The 20,986-nt window shown below is 38.0% G+C and overlaps 1 protein-coding gene and 1 pseudogene across 6 annotated transcripts in view; one reads left to right on the top strand and one right to left on the bottom strand.

Moving 5' to 3' along the window:
• The first annotated feature begins 1,649 nt into the window (after window positions 1-1,649).
• LOC127800492 (dimethylnonatriene synthase-like) lies at window positions 1,650-4,540 on the top strand (annotated as a pseudogene).
• Window positions 4,541-6,317: 1,777 nt separating this feature from the next.
• Window positions 6,318-20,986, bottom strand: part of LOC127799877 (uncharacterized) — a 40,734-nt gene continuing 26,065 nt past the window's right edge. The window contains exons 4-6 of one of the 6 annotated variants that reach the window (XM_052334100.1): window positions 13,784-13,919; window positions 6,600-6,994; window positions 6,318-6,485 (exon numbers count right to left, since the gene is read on the bottom strand). In XM_052334100.1, coding sequence (XP_052190060.1) covers window positions 6,647-6,994; window positions 13,784-13,919 — 484 coding nt within the window. In that variant the 3' untranslated portion in view covers window positions 6,318-6,485; window positions 6,600-6,646. Of the gene's footprint in view, window positions 6,995-13,774; window positions 13,920-20,986 lie in introns of those variants that run through there. The other 5 variants (XM_052334099.1, XM_052334102.1, XM_052334101.1 and 2 more) reach the window with 5 other exon arrangements.

Here is a 20,986-nt window from a genome sequence, read left to right as displayed (position 1 = left end):
GACTCAATCTCCTAAAAATCATAAGAGATCCTAGGAAGACTCTAGTCTCCTAGAAACTATAAGAGGTCTTAAGAAGACTCTAGCCTCACAAAAAATTCCTAAATGAAATGCGAATATAATAATTCTAACATCTGAAAAATCCCTTTGAGGATTTTGTAAAGGATCGACATGATCTAGTAAAACCCTAATTCTAATTGATCTCGAAATATTATAGATATTTATCACAAACCTCTACGTTTTTCTATAAATAGAGATGAACCCTCATTTTAAAAAAGGTACATTGTTAATACTAATTCAAAAACTCTGCATTTTTTTTAAATATTCTCAATAATCTGATTTAAGTATTGGAATGTTTGCAAAAAACTACCTTATGCCCCTTTAATTGTTCTTTTTTTTACAGATCCTAAATAACTTGACAACGACATTCTCAGTAAATAAATTTATTATTGTATTCAACTGATAATAGTAATGATCTAATCTCAAATTTACAAAAAAAATAATTTACTTATAGACTCATATCTTATGCAATACAAAAAATGTAATGCATAAGACGAAAAATATATTATACACACAAAAAATCTCTATATAATATACTTTATATATATATAATACATTCTTCATATTGCACATATATAACATCTCATTATTTTCATTCGAGAGAATACCCATAAATACCAAATATTTCCCAAATTTTGACGATCACTAGCCATCCTTACCATTAGAGATGTGATTGAAAAGACATCCACAATGAAAGAGCAAAGCAACAAATCAAAGGTTGAAAAGTCTTGAAGGTTTCATATTTCTTGTCCCAAAAGGTGAACTCGCTCACCATATTTCTAAGTATTTGGAGGATGCAAGCAAATACCAAAGCGAAAATGGAGACAAACTCTTGCTTGGATTAGCGTTCGTTGCATGTGATTTTGTTTAATGATAATTTTATAGTTATGATTAAATTATTTTACCAAACTATCAAAGAAATCAATCCATTTATGGTATTAGTCCCTCAACTTTGTATTTCTTACAAAAATTAATTATTGTACTATAATTTTTTCGTCCACAACTAACCTAAATAAAAAAAATTATAAAAGAAATTGAATTAATAAAAAAACCCACAATCACTTGATGTTAAAATTAATAAAAAGAAACCCACAATCAGGTTATGAGAGAAATTAATGAAAAATTATGAGAGAAATTGAATTATAATAAAAATCACAGGTTAGTGAATGTGATGATAGAATTAAAGTAAAATAACCATTTCATTTTCTCATATGCTGTAAAGTTAGGATATGAGACATTTTCTCATATGCTATATGATTTTCTTTTTATTTTTTGATAATTTAGTTTTTAATTGTTGGTAATTGAATTGTAATAAAAAAAGTGAAGAGTTATTAAGAATACTAATTTAATTTTATCTTATAAAAATTTATATTTAAGCTTGGTGAGTTTAATTTTTTGAAAATGACGAAATATGGCGAGTTAGTCATGGGATGTGTGGGCCCCACCACCCCCCTTGGGGCCCACACTCTGTCACTGAAATTGAGCACGAGCAACCTAACAATTTTGTTTTTAAAATATCTATTTATTCTATAAATAGTCTTCTACTTTGAGGAGCAGTAGAGCACCAAACACCAGTGTGACTAACCGTACAGATGGAGCTTCCATCATGGTCAGTTTTAGCCCTAGCAGCCATAGTTGCTGTCACCCTTCTCCGGCGAGTCATCGCAGTCTCCCGCCACAAGCCGAAGCAGCCACCAGGTCCCAAGCCATGGCCGATCATCGGAAACCTAAACTTAGTGGGTTCCATCCCGCACCAATCCTTCCACTTGTTATCGGAAAAGTACGGCCCAATCATGCAGCTCAAGTTCGGTTCCTGCCCCGTCGTGGTGGCCTCCTCCCCCGAAATGGCCAAGGAATTCCTCAAAACACACGGCCAAGCCTTTGCCTCTCGCCCGGCCACCGCCGCCGGAAAGTACACCAGCTACAACTTCTCTGACCTTGCATGGGCACCGTACGGTCCTTACTGGCGGCAGGCTCGTAGGATCTACCTCAACGAGCTGTTCAGCCCGAAGCGACTGGACTCGTACCAGTACATTCGCGTGGAGGAACAGCGGGCTCTGGTTTCCCGGCTTCGCGGGCTGTCGGGAACGACGGTGGTAATGAGGGAACATCTGACTCGTTTCACGCTGACCAGCACGAGCAGAATGACGCTGGGCGACAAGTACTTCAGTGAATCATCGATGGACGAAGGCGGTCACCACGAGGTGAAGCTGGCGGAGCTGCAGGAGATGGTGGACGAGTGGTTTGCGCTCGGCGGCGTGTTCAACATCGGCGACTGGATACCTTGGCTCAGCTTCCTGGACTTGCAGGGCTACGCGAAGCGGATGAAGGCGTTGTACAGGAAGCTGGATAGGTTTCACGACCATGTGATCGACGATCACAAGGAGAAGGCGAGGAGGAGAGCCGCCGCGGGCGACAAGGATTCTATGCCCAAGGACATGGTGGATGTGCTGCTGCATCTTGCCGATGACCCTGCTCTTGAAATTAAGCTCACTACCGATTGCATCAAGGGTTTGATACAGGTATATGTTATGGATTTATTTTACATTATTACATATCTTTTTTGAGTTTAAGTATTTAAAAAAAAATCATTTCGTTGCCTCATAACTCACACCCTAAACTCTAAACTCAACAACTCACCAATATAATCACGATTCGTTTGAAAAATGGGTCATATTAATGGTATCTAATATCTATTTACCTTGAGTGAACTTTTTTTTTGCTTTTTATATGATTTGTAATTTGTTTGTATTATTGGCTAAAGGCATGCTCAACCCTTCACATTTCATCATTTAACCATTTTAGTCCCTTAACTTAAACAATGACCTATTAGCCCCTCAATTTCCAATTTTGAACCTATAAATACTTGGGTTAGTATATGTGTTACACACGCGATTGAGGTGCGTAGAGCACCGTCATCTTCTTTTTCTTTATTCATCTTCTTCTTCTTTTTTTCTCGCCAGCGACCTGCCGCAACCATTATCTTTTCTTCTTTCTTCATCTTTTTCTTCCTTCCATTCTAGTCATTGACCTGTCGCAGCACCATCATCTTCTTCTTCCTTCTTCCTTCATTCTCGTCAACAACCTACCGTTCGCTGCCTCTCTCTCTGTCGGTGGTCATTACCAGCATGGGAGGCATCGACTGGGATTGGGAAGCTATCGATAGCAGTGACTGGACATGGGACGGGCAAATTTGAGCTGACGATGTAAGATGGAAGCAGTCGCTCTCTCTCTCGCTCACCTTCCTCGTGCCAGTGGTCGGCTATGGCTTCGGGGGCATCAGTGCAGGCGTCGATTTGGGTCGAGGGGCCGATGATGGCATCGATTGGGATCGGAAGACCGGCGATGGCTTCGATTTGGCTGGGCGGGCAGTGGCGCTACGGCTTAGGTCGGTTCAGCAGCTAGGAGGTAGGAGGACGGTTGTCTTCTTCCTCTCTCTCGCTCTCTCTCTGTTGGTCCCGCTCGTTGTTTCTCTTTCTCTGTCGTTTCAGGAGGCTATCTGTCAGCGGTGGCCGCCGGCCTCTTCTTCTCTCGCGGATTGAGACACATAGCGCGCTCTCATTGGCTTGGTCAATGTGAGGCCCACATCAGATCGCACGAGTAACTCATGTGCAATGCTTGCGACACTAAGGTATGTAGCTATTATAAAATTAGTAGTTGAGGTACATAATAGATTCAAAATTGGAAGTTAGAGGGGCTAATAGGTCATTTAAGTGAAGGGGGCAAAATGGTTTAAGGGGCGCCTTTACCCTATATTATTTTGTGTTTGTTCAAATTTAGAATTAACTAATTAATTATTGTCTCATTGGGTGGCAGGACCCGATTGCCGGCGGCACAGATACCTCGGCAGTGACCGTGGAATGGGCAATATCTGAACTCATGAAGCATCCACTCATCCGGGCGAAAGCAGTCGAAGAGCTCGACAGAGTTGTCGGCAGAGGCAGATGAGTGGAAGAGGAAGACATCCCACAGCTTCCTTACCTCAACGCAATCGTCAAGGAAACCATGAGGCTTCATCCGGTGGCCACGCTGTTGGCGCCGCATTTGTCCATCGAAGATTGCAGCGTCGTCGGCTACGACATTGCCAAGGGGACGACTCTGTTCGTCAACGTGTGGAGTATCGGGAGAGATCCCAGATGCTGGGACGAACCTCTGCTGTTTCGGCCGGAGAGGTTCTTGGGGGAGAAGAATCAGATAGACGTGAAGGGACAGCATTTTGAGCTGTTGCCTTTCGGTTCAGGCCGGAGGATGTGCCCGGCGTACAGGCTGGGAATGAAGATGATCCAGTCGACGTTGGCTAACTTGTTGCATGGATTCGACTGTAGATTGCCCGGCGGCGTCAAACCGGAAGAAGTGGACATGGAGGAAGAGTATGGGCTGACGACTCACAGGAAGATTCCGATCGCCGTCGTGATGGAGCCCCGATTTCCAGATCATATGTACGAGTTACTAGTTAGTACTTGTAATTAAGATAACTGTAGCCTCACCCACCCATGCAATAATTGCCCCCACCGTTTGTTTGTTTACTTTTAGTTGTTCATTATTATTTAGTTTTGATAATAAATTTGAAGAAATTAAAATGATAAATCAATCTATATATATATGTATATGTATATGTATATATATATAAAAAGAAAAAGAATGCAAGAGGAGGGCATTGAAAATGAAAGGTCACGATCAGGAAAATAAAAGTTCGTATTATTTTTTTTTTTAAATTAATTATTTTTTATTTAACTAACGTGTATTTCATATACATAAAAAGAAAAAGAATGCAAGAGGAGGCTATTGAAAATGAAAGGTCACGATCAAGAAAATAAAAATTCGTATTATTATTTTTTTTTAAATTAATTATTTTTTATTTAATTAACGTGTATTTCAATGAATAAGATAAAGAAAGTATCAAGATAAGTTTGAAAAATTTTTTAAATTAAGATATAAAATGATCAAAATAAGTTCAGTAAATATTTCAAAATTTTCATCTATTTGTTAAATTTTTTTAAAATTTATTGAAAATTATATTTTTTTATATGTCTATTAAATATTTGTGATAAACACCAAGATAAGAATTTTGTACCAAAATATCCCTATTATCAAATTCATTTAAAATTATATATTAACATCAATTACAAATTTATAATTAAAATAGTATTTTATGATTAATGTGAATTGTCAATAAATAAAAATTAAAAATAATATTTTATTTTCTAAATTCATATTCAAAAATAAATTTTAAAGACTCAAAAAATAAAAATAATTATTGGTGCAATTACAATAATTTCACTTAAATAATTAAAAATTATCAAAATATTTCTTAAAATAAATAATAAAATATAAAATTAAATAAAATAATTTAAAAAATCAATGAAAAAAACTTGTATTACATAATAAATATATATAGAGAGAAAATTTTGAATTTTAAAAATCAGTGAAAAGAATAATGTTATTTAAATTTTAAAAATTATATGGTAATTTAAAAATATTTTAAATGTTATTAATTATCTTAAAGAGACATACAGGTAATATAAGATTATCTATAAAATATTAAATAAATTTATGAGGACCAGATAAATTAATTTTAAAAAAATTAAATAAAAGATCACATAAGATTTTTTTTGAAAAAAATTAAATAACTTTAATAAATATGTTGGAAAAGACAAACATCCGAAATACTTCTCATATTTGATATTTTTTTTTATATCTTGATTAACAAACATTATCTTAATTAATAACTTTCATAAACTTATCATCAAGTTAAGCAACCATTTAACTTTATTAAAATGATAAAATTTTCTTTAAACTCTCTGCGTCTTGAGAATAAGAACTGAACTTTATGTCTGAAATTGAGAGGCATACCACTCAACCAAATATTACTACTCATACTTCTAAAACATTTACTTATAAATTTTATAAGTTAACTTCATCAAAAAAATTAACAAACTTTATCAACAACAGTACAATTATCCTTTTGTGAATAAGATGTCAGAAATTGGACTTGTAAATTAACCCTTAGTTTAGTCCTCAAAAAGAAAAAAGAACAAAATCTGTATAAAAGTACAACCCTCCCCCCCCTCCGTCCAAGTCTTGTGCAAGATTCAGAGGTACTTTTTTACTTACCATTTGAGGATGCAGTAGGAACCCACAAGCCCTTCTGCCACCAAGTTGTTAGTTGTGATAGGGCATGAAAACTTTATAATGGTGTGGTGGGAGTAAAATGGTCAAGGATCCTGATTAGAGGCTCGACCTCTTCTTGAGATAGAGAGTGAAAACAAAGTGGCATATCCCAGCAAAAGCTGGGGAGAGATTTTACATAATATAAAACACAGTTTGTTTACAAACAAATTACACCTTTTTGCACAGTAGCATTCCCCTGTTGTCAACATATAGAACTACACCCCAAGCAGGCTTCAATATAGGTTTGCCAATCCTCTCTACAGAAGGGTAATAATGCATGCAGAAACAGTGGTAAACACACACAATAAGAAGAAGAAGAATGGCCCCTTTAATAAGAAAAAGCAGGAGCAAAAGAATTTTGAAGACCTAACCTCATGCAAACCATCATCAGCTGAGAAATAACACCATGGAGGACAGGTTATTGTTGAGTAACTGGATCTTTAGTCATTAGTGTTTCCCTGACTCTTTTCTGCAAGAGCTTCTCAAGCACAATATCCCATTTACTTTCACTGTCAGTGGATACTGACTTGCTTTTGGTGACACTCTCAGATGGTTCTGCATCATCCGCTTCTACAGGTTCTTGCTTGCTTGTTGAGGTTTCTTCTTCTTCTTCTTCTTCTTCTTCAGCAGGGACTGCATCAGGTATATTCAAACTAACAGCTCTTTCCAAAGCATCCTTGTGTTCTTTTTGTATTGTTTGCAATCTCTCAAATCTTTGTACTGGCGGAGGAGTTGTTACAGTGCTCGAATAATTCTCCTTCATTCTCTGAAACAAAAATGATATTGAGGGAAAAACTGTTCAAAAAGAAATGTGTGACATTTTTGCTTATTCACAGTCATCGTTACAAGGCAGCTTCTACAAAAAGTTGCCTTTCTGCTTATCTAGTGATGCAGATATATAATTATGCTTCTATTAAAAAGTTGTTCATGCTCCTAGAGTCATAGCATTAAACCCCCATGATGAAGCCCGGCTTTGTCAGTTCCAAGAGTTGGGCATTTTATAGGTAAGAAAACTACATTCACTTGCATCTGAAGGTACCTAATTCCAAAACATATCATATTTATACAACGAGGTTATTCAAATACAACAAATCTGGAATGTCATAACTCTATTTAGACGATAACAAAAAGAATCACAAGTACTTTTTTTCGTATCAACAACAATCAGAAGTCTTAATCCCACAAGGCGGGGTTGACAACAACAATTTTATATCTCCAATTGTCCCTATCCATGGTCATTTCCTCTATAAGGCAATTATATCCTAGGTCATCATGTCTAAGAGTTTCTCACCAAATTTTCTTTGATTTTTCATCAACTTACCTTACAGGCACACTTCCATCAATGTTCTTTTTACATGTCCAAACTATCTTAATTGTCTAATTAGATAAGTAAAAAAAATGTCCCCGATGCATGAGGCTCCCACTTTGTGGAAGTTAATAGTTAGTTTTTGCACACAACCATACTTATTTTATTTTTCTTTTTTTGCAAAAAGGAGGTTTCTACAATCAAACTGATTTATCTTCCAGTCACAACAGAGCAATCTTACCATTGCTACCAAGACTCAAACTCTTGCAAGACAATTTTATAACTTAAAAAAAATCAGAAAAGAATTGAAAAACAACATAAATCATTGACTGTTGACTGAAAAGTGCTTTTACTTCTATAACACAGCACATCTAATTTATAAATTATCCAAATCCAAAATGGCCCAATTCAAGGCTGAAAAGTGTTTAAATTGATGTGGATACCTTTTTTCAAGTCAAGTTTGTCCAACTTGTCAAAGCTCAGACTTTGTTCAGTCCTTGGAGAGAATGTTAGCTATAGGAATCCTCTTCTCATTGACCATGGGAAGCAACACATAGATGCATTTTTTATTTGTGTTCATATTCTTACAAACCAAAACAACCTGAAGATTTAATTAGCATGGGCTTTCAAGGGTTGACAAGCATTGTATTCCAAATTGACAAGATCATGCCAATAGCCAAAGTGGTATGAAAAACAATCACAACCTTTAATCTCCAATGTGAGGTTGGCTACATGAATTCTAGCTCTCCGGCCATCTCTATCCATAGCCATGTCATGGCATTTGTAAGGCAATTCTATTATGTCATGTTTAAAAGTTTTCCACCAAGATATCTTTGGTCTTCCTATACCTACTTTGCTACAAAATCTTGTCTAAAATTCATGATATAATATATGTATTAGAATTATTAGTATAATTAGATATATTGCATATTGTTGTTACTGTTTTTATTTATTTATTTGTTTATTATAACTATGTGTAATTAGCCTAAGTCCATAGGCTAAGCCCGTAGGTTATTAGGTCTGTTGTGCCTATTATAAATAACACACTAAGAGACTAATCTTTTACGTTTTTCTCTCATAAATTCTTTCTCATATAGTATCAGAGCCACCAGTGAGAAAAACCCTAGCCACTGCTGTGTATCTTTTTCCAGCGGCCTAAAAACCCTAGTTTTCTTTCTTCACCATCACTGTTCACGCTGGAAAAAAAAACCTAGTTTTCCTTCACCATCATTGTTCACGCCGGAACATCACTATCCTGCCGTCGTTTGCTAGAACTGACCCTACCCTAGGGTTCAGCCTTCAAGCTGAGTTGCTGCAGGAAAATCGCAGCCGCCAGAGCTCCTACGTGCCACCACGCACAGCCGTCTTCCCCCACGCGCCGGGGCGTGAAGGCGCGTCCACGGGCTGTTTTCTCCCGGCTTCTCTAGATCAGCTCATCTCTCTTCCCTAGGCTTATTCCAGGTGTCACATTCTTGCTATGTCTAACCTCAGTGACACAATTTCTATTGGTGCTACTCTTGCAACTGCACCTGTTGCCCTTGTTGCCTCTTAGTCCTTTACTGTCTTCAATCTCAGAATAGCCAATATCACCACTGTCAACTTGATAAGGTCTGTCAATTATCTCTCATGGGCAGCCTCTGTCAAAATGTGGTTTAAAGGGCAAGGCCAAGTCGATCATCTTACCACAAAGGCTGAAAATGTGCCGGAAGCCAATCGGGCAAGATGGGAACAAGTTGATGCCCAATTATGCAATCTCCTATGGCAGTCCATTAATCCATCCATCATGCAGCTCTTTTGGCCATTTGAAACTTGTGTTGACGTGTGGAATGAAGCTGAAGAATGTTATACGAATGGCATCTAGCGTTTGTACACTATGGTCTCTAATATCAAGAATCTGAAGCAAGAGTCGTCCATGGAATCTTATTTGGGACAAGTTCGGGCTCTCATGCAAGAATTTGATGCTCTTCTTCCCATTACTATGATCAAGACCGAACAGGTTACTCAAAGAAAGAAGTTTTTTATGGTTATTGCTTTTTCCGATCTAAACCCAGAATTTGACGCCATCAGACATCAAATCTTGACCAGCTCCACTAATCCTACCATGAAGGACTCTTTTAAAAGATTGTTGAACATGACCAGTGCACATGGTATGTCCTCTTCTTCTCATGTTGTTCCTCCAGCCAAATCTTTAGCCCTTGTGTCTCAGGCTTCTCACTCAGGAGGAAATAGAGGCCGTAATAATAATCGGACACGTCCACAGTGTACCTTTTGTAAGAAACTGGGTCATCCTGAGGACAGGTGTTGGAAGAAACATGGTCAGCCCGCTGCTCCGCCTACATCATCTCCCAGTGCAGCTCATGCATTCCAGAGTGATCCTAGTTCTGCCCAATCTACACCGGGTTCACAGTTGATACCTATGTTTTTTTGAAGTTTCAGGCCACCCAGCAGTCTCATCCTGGTAATCCCATTGCTTGCGTTGCTAAAAGCCCATCTCTTGGTCCTTAGATTATAGATTCTAGAGCCACTGATCATATGTGTGGTAATGAACTTCTTTTCTCTTCACTTACTTATTCTGATACCTTGCCTATAGTTACCCTAGATGATGGCACCAAAACTGCAGTTAAAGGGATAGGCCAAACCACACCCACTTCGTCTTTATCTTTAAATTCGATTTTATATGTCCCTGACAGTCCTTTCAATTTGATTTCAGTTAGCCAGCTTACTAAAACCTTTAACTGCTCAGTCACTTTTACTCCTACCTCTGTTTGTGTACAAGACCAGGGTACGGGGTGGACCATTGACGTCGGGCATGAGTCACAGGGTCACTATCATCTTGTTGTGCCGATGGCTTGCACCAGTGCTGCTTCCCCAGATCTTCTCCACTCTCGTCTTGGTCATCCCACCATCTCCAAATTGAAGAAATTCATTCTTAATTTGTCATCGTTGTCTATTTTATATTGTGAGTCATATCAGCGTGGTAAACATGCACGTAGTTCTTTTTCCAGTCGTGTCAATAATAAGGCTAAGGCTCCATTTTTTCTCTTTTGCACTCTGATGTATGGAGGCCCAGTCATGTCACTTCTACTCTTGGTTTCTCATATTTTGTTACTTTCATTGATGACTTTTCTCTCTGCACTTGGTTGTTTCTCATGAAGAGTCGGTCTAAGTTGTTTTCTATCTTTCAGACATTCATTGCTGAAATAAAAACACAGTTTAGAGTTTTTATACGTGCTTTACATAGTGATAATGCCCTTGAGTACTTTTTTTCTCAATTTACTACTTTTATGACTACTCGTGGCATTCTGCATCAATCTTCTTGTCCTTATACACCTCAACAAAATGGTGTTGCCAAGCGTAAAAATCGCCATCTCATTGAAACTGCACGAACACTACTTTTACATGTCAATCTTCCCACCAAATTCTGGGGAGATGCTGTTCTTACTACGTGTTATCTGATCAATCGCATGCCATCTTCAGTGTTAAAGGACAACATTCCTCACTCTTTTTGTTCCCCTCCCAGCCCCTTTATTCTATTCCCCTTTGTGTATTTGGATGTATCTGTTTTGTGCATTCCTTTTCACCGGGACAGGATAAACTTGCTGCCAAATCCCTTAAGTGATTTTCCTCGATTACTCCCGGTTGCAGAAAGGCTATAAGTGTTGCTCTCCTGAGTTGAACCGTTATCTTATGTCTACTGATGTCACATTCTTTGAACAACTATCATTTTTCTCAGTTGTTCAGCCTAATTCACAACATCTTGACCAAGCATTGCCTATTCCTTCTCTTCCGTTGCCCTTATCAGATCCGTCTATCTCCTCCTCGGTGGACCCTTCACTTCTATCTTTCGGTCCACACTCCCCGACTCCTCCATTTCTTACTTATCACCGTCGTCCTTATCCTGCTCCTGGCACCGGCATTCCTCTTAACTGCGACTCTCCTGACTCACTCTCTCCGTCAGTGCTCACTCCTTCCATGGATCCTCAGCCCAACAACCTTCCTATTGCACTCCGCAAAGGTACACGGTCTACTCGCAATTCACATCCTCTTTATAATTTTTTGTGTTATGATCGTTTGTCACTTGCTTATAGTGCTTTTGTTTCGAGCCTTTCTTCTGTTTCTATTCCTAAAACCATAAGTGAAGCCATGTCCCATCCTGGTTGGCGCCAGGCTATGTTAGATGAGATGGGTGTTTTGCATTCTACTAGCACTTGGGATTTGGTGTATTTACTACCAGGAAAGACTCCCGTTGGTTGTCGGTGGGTGTTCACCCCTAAAGTGAGCCCCGACGGACAGGTGGAACATCTTTAAAGCTCGCTTGGTTGCCAAAGGCTTTACACAAATCTATGGGCTGGATTACAGTGATACCTTCTCCAGTTGCTAAAATGGCCTCTATTCGCCTATTTCTCTCTATGGTTGCCATGCGTCATTGGCCGCTCTATCAATTAGACATTAAGAATGCCTTTCTTCACGGTGATTTGCAAGAGAAGGTTTATATGGAGCAACCATCTGGTTTTGTTGCTCAGGGGGAGTCCAATGTAGTCTGCAAACTCAAGAAGTCTCTCTATGGCCTGAAACAATCTCCACAAGCGTGGTTTGACAGGTTTAGCACTGTGGTTCAAGCCTTTGGTCTCACTTGATGTGAAATTGATCATTCAATTTTCTATCAATATTCTTCTTCTTTATGTATCTACCTCATTGCTTGTGTAGATGACATTGTTATCACAGAGAACGATCAGGTTGGTATACAAAATCTGAAGGAACATCTCCATCAGCACTTTCAGACTAAAGACCTAGGCAAACTCCAGTATTTCTTGGGTATTGAAGTTGCTCAATCAAGAGATGGGATCTCAATCTCTCAGAGGAAGTATGCACTTGACATCTTAAAAGAAACTAGTATGGTGAACTGCAAACCGATTGACACCCCAATGAACCCAAATGTCAAACTCTTACCGGGACAGGGGGAGTCTTACTCAGATCCTAGAATGTATAGAAAATTTGGTAGGCAAACTGAACTATCTCGCAGTCATTCATCCTAACATTGCTTTTGTTGTGATTGTGGTGAGTCAGTTTCTCAATTCTCCATGTGATTCTCACTAGGATGTTGTTATCCGGATTCTGAGATATATCAAACAAGCACCAGGTAAAGGGCTACTCTATGAGGATAAGGGGCACATAGATATTTGTTGTTATGCAAATGCAGATTGGGCCGGCTCTCCTTTTGATCGTCGATCGACCTCTGGATATTGTGTTATTGTGGGAGGAAATCTGATTTCTTGGAAAAGTAAGAAACGGAATGTAGTAGCTAGATCCAATGCAGAGGCAGAGTATCGGGCTATGGCTAATGCAACTTGTGAGCTCATATGGCTTAAGCAACTCCTGGAGGAACTCAAGTTTTGTGAAGTGTCCCTTATGAAGCTTGTTTGTGATAATCAGGTTGCCTTGCACATTGCTTCCAATCCAATGTTTCATGCGCGGACTAAGCATATTGAAATCAACTGTCACTTTATTAGAGAAAAGTTGGTTGAATGTGTTATTGTTACAGAGTTTGTTAACTCCAGTGATCAACTTGCCGATGTGTTCACCAAGTCTCTAAATGGTCCTCAGATCTGTAACAAGCTCGGTGCATATGATATCTATGCTCCAGCTTGAGGGGGAGTATTAGAATTATTAGTATAATTAGATATATTGCATATTGTTGTTAGTGTTTTTATTTATTTATTTATTTGTTATAACTATGTGTAATTAGGCTAAACCCGTAGGTTATTAGGCCTATTGCGCCTATTATAAATAACACAGTAAGAGACTAATCTCTTAGGTTTTTCTCTCATAATTGTTTTCTCACAATCTGAAACTTTTACATTGGTTGTGCACTACCCAATGCAACCCTTCTTTATAGACTAGAGCTAAGCTAGGAGGAACACTTTCAACACTAGATGTGGTTGAGAAAGCAACTAAATCTACAGAAAGACTTCTATAGTGGTCAAAGTAGTTTGGTTAAGATGCTTTCCCGTGACAAACTTTCAGATCTTGTTGAGTTTTTTAAATTATGGGACATGGAGCAATAATAATTTCCAATTCCCCCCCCCCCCCGGGGTAAAAGTAAAAGAAAGGGTCATGGAGCAATGATGAATCAGCAACCCCTGCTTTTCTTAGAGCCAAAAGCAAAAGAAAGAAAAAAGAAAATTGTAAGAAGTTATAAATTATGAAGACGTGGTCAAATTGAAAGAAGTAAAATTGCACTCAACTTACATCTAGAGCCTTCGCTGCTTCTCTTTCTATCCAAATAATCGCATGGTCTGAAGTAGCATTGCATGATAAAACAATGTGCTCAAATCTCCCATCTACAGGGATGGCAGTTCTAACCTCTGGAGGATATCTACCACATCTGAGTGTAACAAGCAAGGTCACAATGTCTTAACAAATAAAGTGGTAATTTTCCAAAAAGACAAACCTTGACATAGAAGACTTGGCCAATGCCACATTGTTTGGAACAGATTTAAATTGCAAAACTCAAAAGATAAAAACCCAATAGTTTTTTCTATACACTCTTGAATTTCTCATCTATTATGACAGCTATCAGCAGTATAAGTTTCAAACTGAATGAAATAAACAAATCTGACAAGCAGAACCTTACCAAGTTGTGCCACAAGAAATAATGGCAAGGCATTCCAATAACTTATGATAATTATATTTTTCTTTTTTCCTTTGCATATATTGATGAGGAATAGTTGGACAAAGTTCACAATCAAAGGCGAACAACAAACAGTTTAATTCCCTTAATCAGTGAATATCCTGATTACCTCAGATTCTATTTTAAACATGAAAAAGAGCCATGTGATTCAAATCCATAATTGGCTAAGTATGAAGGCAGTTGTTATAAAACATAAACAAAATTCACAAAATAACAGATCTTTAAATAGAGGACCTACCAAACCAAATAGAATAAGATCTCAAAGCCATGTGCAACTCAGTCTACTGCATGACAGGTCTCAGACTTGAAGGATATCAATTCTACCAACATGTAAGAAGATGGATAAGTATATTTATGCCCATAAATATTGCCTCCTCCCTTTTACTGGGTAAAGTAGCTGAAGTGTTCTTTTAGGCCAGCAAATTCAGTTAATATGGTCTACTAATTCCTGTGCATAGTTAGTAGTTACAGAAAAATGAAATCACCATTTTCAAAGATACATCCATTTCAAAAGTCACTTCTTCCCCCATTGTTTGGGTTTCCCCATACCACACCATAGCCCATTCTATAGTATAGTAAGGTGTACAAATGGAAACATCACACTGTGATCACAAGTATAGGCCCAAACCATTGCTGCCAATGCTTTGCCTCAAGAACAGACTTAGACCAACCAAGTAATTTAAAATTTCTTTATTAATTGTCTGGTACAACCGTACAGGATTACCATCTGATGTTTCAATTTAAGAGGAAAAAGTCATCAAAGTATGATGAGTTTCTTTTTCTTTGCCAAGCAAAAAAGAATAAAAGAAAAAACAACACTGGTGACCCTGTCTGGTATGGTAATAGCAGCACCTTACTGCTAGAGAACCTGAAGGAGTATGAGAACCTCAAACGAGTTTGAGACATAACCTAACCCCAAACCCACTGCCTGCAAGTGAAATCCAAAGCCCTAGATCATGCTGATAGGCGCATGAGGCAAGATTCATACCCCTAATTGGCGATGGCATTAACAAGAGCTAGACCACTTTTTCAACCTCTTCGGTAGTAATGAATGATTAGATTTCTGTAGCACAATTTTATCATAAAATTGAGACACCTTATTGCTTAAATTTTCCCAAGGACAAACAAAAGCACAGTGCATCACTTCCAATTGTATTAATTAGGAATATGGCTGACACTTCTTTGGCCACAAAAAAATAGTAATAATAATAATAACCTACATGTGGAGGGAAATTATAAAATGGTGCCCAGCACTCATCTCTAGAGTGTCAAATCCTGACAAGTTTTACAGTGGCTGAAAACAAAAAAATAACCTCCTGGACACCATGGCTGAGCTTCCTGGCTTGCAGGGCTACGTGAAGAGAATGAAGGCGTTGTATAAGAAACTGGACAAGTTTCACAATAATGTACTTGAATTAATACACCTTAACCAATTAGGTTTAGACACATAATTGAGGCTGTGTGTCTGCACCTAATTGGTGAAGGTGTATTAATTGAGCTACATTAATACACCTAATTGGTTAAGTATGACATGTTTCTGTTTCTTCTTGTTTAATTTGCTTTAGAAAAGGATAACAGGACAAACAGCTGTCGCAACACTGCCTGGTATGAAAATAGCAGCATCTAACTGCTAGAGAACCTTGAGAAGTGTGGGGACCTCCTACAAGTTTGAGCCATAACGTAACCACAAACCCACCACCTGTAAGTGAACCCAACACCCTAGATCATGCTGATAGGTGCATGAGATAAGACTCAAACCCCTAACTGGCATTGGTATTAACAAGCGTTGGATCACTTAGCCAACCACTTCATTAGTAATGAATCATGAGATTTCAGACTTCCAGTAGTACAAATTTTCATCAAAATGAGCCACTTTATTGCTCAAATTTCCAAGATACAAACAAAGCACAGTACATTGCTTCCCATTGTATTAATTAGTGTGAACGTGAGTGGCTATAAGATGTAGCCAACTACCACCACAATTATTGTCCACAATTATTGCTTTACCTAACAAATAAATGGCCAAAATTAAAAGATGATTATGTGGTTTCTCCCAAAGCCGCATAGCAGCATTTTGGTCATGGCTTTGGCTATAAATAGCCTACCTTGCATTCATTCATCGGCAGGCCAAAAACCAACTCCAGGCAATCAATTAATTCTCTTATAAGCTTTCTTTCTTAGCTTTCTTTGTGAGAAGAAAGAAAGGGGTTTTGGGTGAGAGTGCTCGGGGGTGAAATTGGGCTTTGGTTTGTGAGTGATTTTTTGTTAGTGACTCTTGTAAAATTTTCCTCCCATAGTGATAAAATTCTCACTGCCCTTTTCCCGTGGACGTAGGCAATTTGCCGAACCACGTAAATTCTCAATATCCTTTATTTTTCACACTATTATTTTCTCCACATCGGTGCTTTTGCTCCAACAAACTAGTATCAAAGCTCTTGGCTACAGGAAATTCTTAGTATGCTCTGTTGTTGCAACATTGTTTGATCTTCCCTATCAGCAAAAAATTGTTCTTGGCTAAAAGCATCTTTCTTATATGTTCGATTATACAGTATATGTCAGAATCGTGGTAGTGTGGGGGTGCATGTCTAGAGAGGTTCTGGCTATGAAAGATTTAGTATTTAAGTGTGTCTTTTAGTGACCCACCTCTCTTTCTTGAAAACTTACATGTACTATTCACGAGCTACGACACTATTCTAATATACAGTACTAGTCATTCATGCATTACTATTGAATGTTATGGCTACTGCTAAGTTTGATACGGAAAAATTTAACGAAGAAAATGATTTCAGACTGTGGTGAGTCAAGATGCAAGCCTTACTTGTCACCAAGGTTTAGCTAAAGCCTTAGAAGAAAAAAATAAGCTGCCAGCGACTCTGTCAAATAGCAAAAAGGACGAGATCATGGAAAAAGCACACGACACCATCTTGTTGTGCTTGGGTGATGAGGTTTTGGGAGAAGTTTCAAAAGAGATGACAGCCATCGCACTATGGTTAAAGTTGGAGAGCCTGTATATGACGAAGTCACTCACCAACTGGTTGTACTTGAAGAAGAGGCTATATACTCTTCAAATGCAAGAAGGTAAGCCCATTAAAGAGCACTTGGACGAATTTAATAGAATTATTCTTGATTTAAAAAATATCAATGTTAAACTTGAAGAAGAAGATCAAGCAATAATTCTATTGTGTTCCTTGCTAAATTCCTACAAGCACTTCATCGATACTATAGTGTATGACTGTGATACTCTTACCATGGAGGAGGTCAAGGCGGCATTAAACTCGAAAGAGTTGAAGAAAAAGGTATCGAAAAGCATATCTAAAGGCTCGACAGAAGGTCTGTTCGCAAGAGGAAGAACTCAAAAAAAAGGCCCCGTTAATGGCAAAGGCAGATCTAGATCTAAATCAAGATCAAAATCTAAAAAGTTCAAGTGTTTTCACTGTCACAAGGAAGGGTATCTTAGAAGAGATTGTCCAGAGCATAAAGGCAAAGGAAATGAGACAAGTTCTAACTCTGGAGATGCAACTGTAGTTGATGGTTACGACAGTGCGTATGATCTCATTGCCTCATTTCATGACTCTAGTAATGAGTGGGTCCTATACTCTAGCTGTTCATACCACATGTGCCCCCCACAAGGATTGGTTTCACTTACCAACCCTTAAAAGGAGGTAAGGTTCTTTTAGGAAACAACAAAGCCTACAAGGTCATTGGTATAGGCATGATAAGCATTAAAATGTTTGATGGGGTCGTGAGAACATTGATGGATGTCAGGCATGTTCCAAAACTGAAGAAGAACTTGATTTCTTTGGGAACGCTTGAATCCAAAGCCTACAGTCACAAAGGTGAAGGTGGAGTCATATGTGTCTCAAAAGATGCTCTTGTTGTGATGAAAGAGAAAAAATCAAACGAGATCTACATACAAGAAGGGAGCACAATTATCGGAACTACTGTTGTATCTTCAATCTCTGATGATGATGTCACCAAATTATGGCATATGCGTCTTGGGCATATCAGTGAGAGGGGCTTGCTTGAGCTAAGCAAGCAGGGACTACTATGTGATCAGAAGACTAGAAAGATAGACTTTTATGAGTACTGCGTATTCGAAAAGCAGTGTCATGTGAAGTTTACCACAACAGTCCATCGAACGAAAGGCACACTAGATTATATTCACTCAGATCGATGGGGTCCTTCCTGAGTTCCCTCTCAGTGGCAAATACATGCTAACCTTCATTAATGATGGTAACAATAGTAGCAAGCAAAGACATCTTGCCCCTTTGGTTTATTCTCTATTTATAACCTCATAAATTACAACTTAGGAATCTTAAACAAAAAGAAAGAATACAAAAGTCATCCTTGATTGCCTCCATAGAATCTACTATTTACAGCTGTAACAGTTGCCTGCTGCCTTATCTCTTTATTTTTCGGCCATAAGATTAGGAGATAAATCCAAATGTTACTTGAATTATCCTTTGAGTAAATTGTGATATTTCCAACACTCCCTCTCAAGCTAGTGAGTGGATATTCTCCATTCCAAGCTTGCATGTAATTTCTTAAAATCTAGTTGTAGAAAGACCTTTTGTAAAGACATCTACCCATTGATTATTTGAAGAGACGTGGTATGGTGATGAGGCCATTACCTAGTTTCTCTTTGATGAAATGCCAATCAATCTCTATATGTTTAGTTTGATCGTGTTGCACTGGGTTATGTGCTATGCTTATTGTTGACTTGTTTTCACAATATAGCCTCATAGGTTCTGCTCCTTTTAATCTCAAATCATTGAGAATAATTCTTAACCATAACAACTCACAAATTCCATGAGCCATTGCTCTTAGTTCTGCCTCAGCAATAGATCTGAATACCGTTTTTTACTCCTCCATGAAACAATATTTCCTCTAAGAAATACACGATAACCTATAATAGATCTTCTATCCGTCAAGGATCCAGAATAGTCAATATCAGTATAAGTTTCCATAGTCAATTTTCCTCTTCTTTTAAACAAAATTCCTCTCTCTAGTGTGGCTTTCAAATACTGTAAGATTTTGTGGACAACTTGCATATGTTTTTCTCTAGGATCAGACATAAATCTGCTAACAACCCCTACCGAGTAGGCAACATCAGGCCGTATATGAGATAGGTAAATTAACCTTTCTACTGGTCTTTGATATTGACGTCTATCAACAGTACCCTCGTCTTCTTGTCCTCCCAAGTTGATCTTCATGAAAGGAGACATCAAGAGATATAAAGAACTTTCGAGAATAGGGGTGATAACATTTATATCCTTTTTGAGTGTTAGAATAACCAAGAAATAGGCATTTAAGTGCTCTAGGGTCCGGTTTAGTGCGGTTGATTTTCTAGATATGGACAAAAGCGGTGTAACCAAAGACATTGAGAGGTAAATCAGTCAAATATGGTAGGTGAGAGTATGAAATAGAGAGTTTTTGAATGGGACTTTGCTGGTCAAGGATCCGAGATGGGGTTCTGTTGCTAAGTTGTGTAGTAGTTAAAACTGTTTCTCCTCAAAAATAAGATAAAACATGGGTGTCAAAGAGAAGGGCTCAAGTCACATTTAGAAGGTGACGATTCTTCCGCTCAGCCACTCCATGAGCACTCATGAATGATCCCATGGGATTAAAAAAATGATATAGGGTATGATTAAAATATTATTTCCCATTGTCTTTACGAATACGCTTTATGTGAACCCCAAATTGAGTATGGATGAGTTGAAGGATCTTTGGAACTTCAAATTTTTCTTTCAGTAAAAATAGCCAAGTGACTTGAGTGTAGTCATCAATAAAGATATCGAACCACTTAACCCCATTTAGATTAGAGACTTTGGAAGGACCCCATACCTCGGAATGAATTAGATTAAAAGGAACTGATGTTTTTATTAATGAAGGTGGAAATGATACATGATGGTGTTTAGCAAATTCACACACTTCACAATGAAAATCAATACTAGAGACATGCAGGAATAAAGAAGGAGCTCTAAGAGAACCAAAACTGAGATGACCTAAACGTCTATGGTAAAGTCAAATATCAAACAGTTTAGGTGATTTGAGTTGTGTTCTAGCAGGTTGTTTCTTAGAAGCAACAAGAGCCTACACATTATCAAGAAGATACATCCCATTTTGAACTTTAGCAGCTCCAATCTTCCTCCTCGATATCTGATTCTAAAATACACAATGGTTGTCAAAAAAGTTAATAATGCAACCTAGGTCTTTGGTTAGTTTAGAAATAGAGATGAGATTAAAAGTGAGTTTTGGTACATGAAGGACATTAGTTAAAAGAAGAGAAGGTGCTAAGGGAATATGGCCTTCACCGGCAACAGTAAGTGAGGATCCATTGGTAACAGTGATTTTGTGATGCCCTAAACTTGGTGTATAGGAAACAAATGAAGTAAAATCATGGGTCATATGGTCAGTAGCACCAGAATCAAGTACCCAACAGTTAGGTGGAGATGTTCCAAAAGCATTAAAAGAAGAAGAAATAAGACATTTACCATTCCGGGCAAATGAACAAGAACAAAAGGACTTGGAGAGTGTATCAAGGAGACTTTTCAGTTGTTTAATCTCTTCTTTGATATCAATACCTAATGAGAAAGTTTGCCTTGGTTGAGAGTTGTCTTGATTAGTGAGATTGGCCTGGCCATTGGGAATTCCTTTAAAACCTCCCAATCTACTAAGTACTTGTTCTTTTCCATGAAATTTGAAACAATTTTCTTTTGTGCCTTGGTTTCTTGCAATAGCTACACCATAAATCATCCATG

Source organism: Diospyros lotus, chromosome 4, assembly GCF_014633365.1.
Source record: "Diospyros lotus cultivar Yz01 chromosome 4, ASM1463336v1, whole genome shotgun sequence".
In the NCBI taxonomy this organism is placed as follows: domain Eukaryota; kingdom Viridiplantae; phylum Streptophyta; class Magnoliopsida; order Ericales; family Ebenaceae; genus Diospyros; species Diospyros lotus.
The sequence above is the reverse complement of the archived record's forward strand: the minus strand, read 5'-3'. Positions and strand labels throughout refer to the sequence as shown.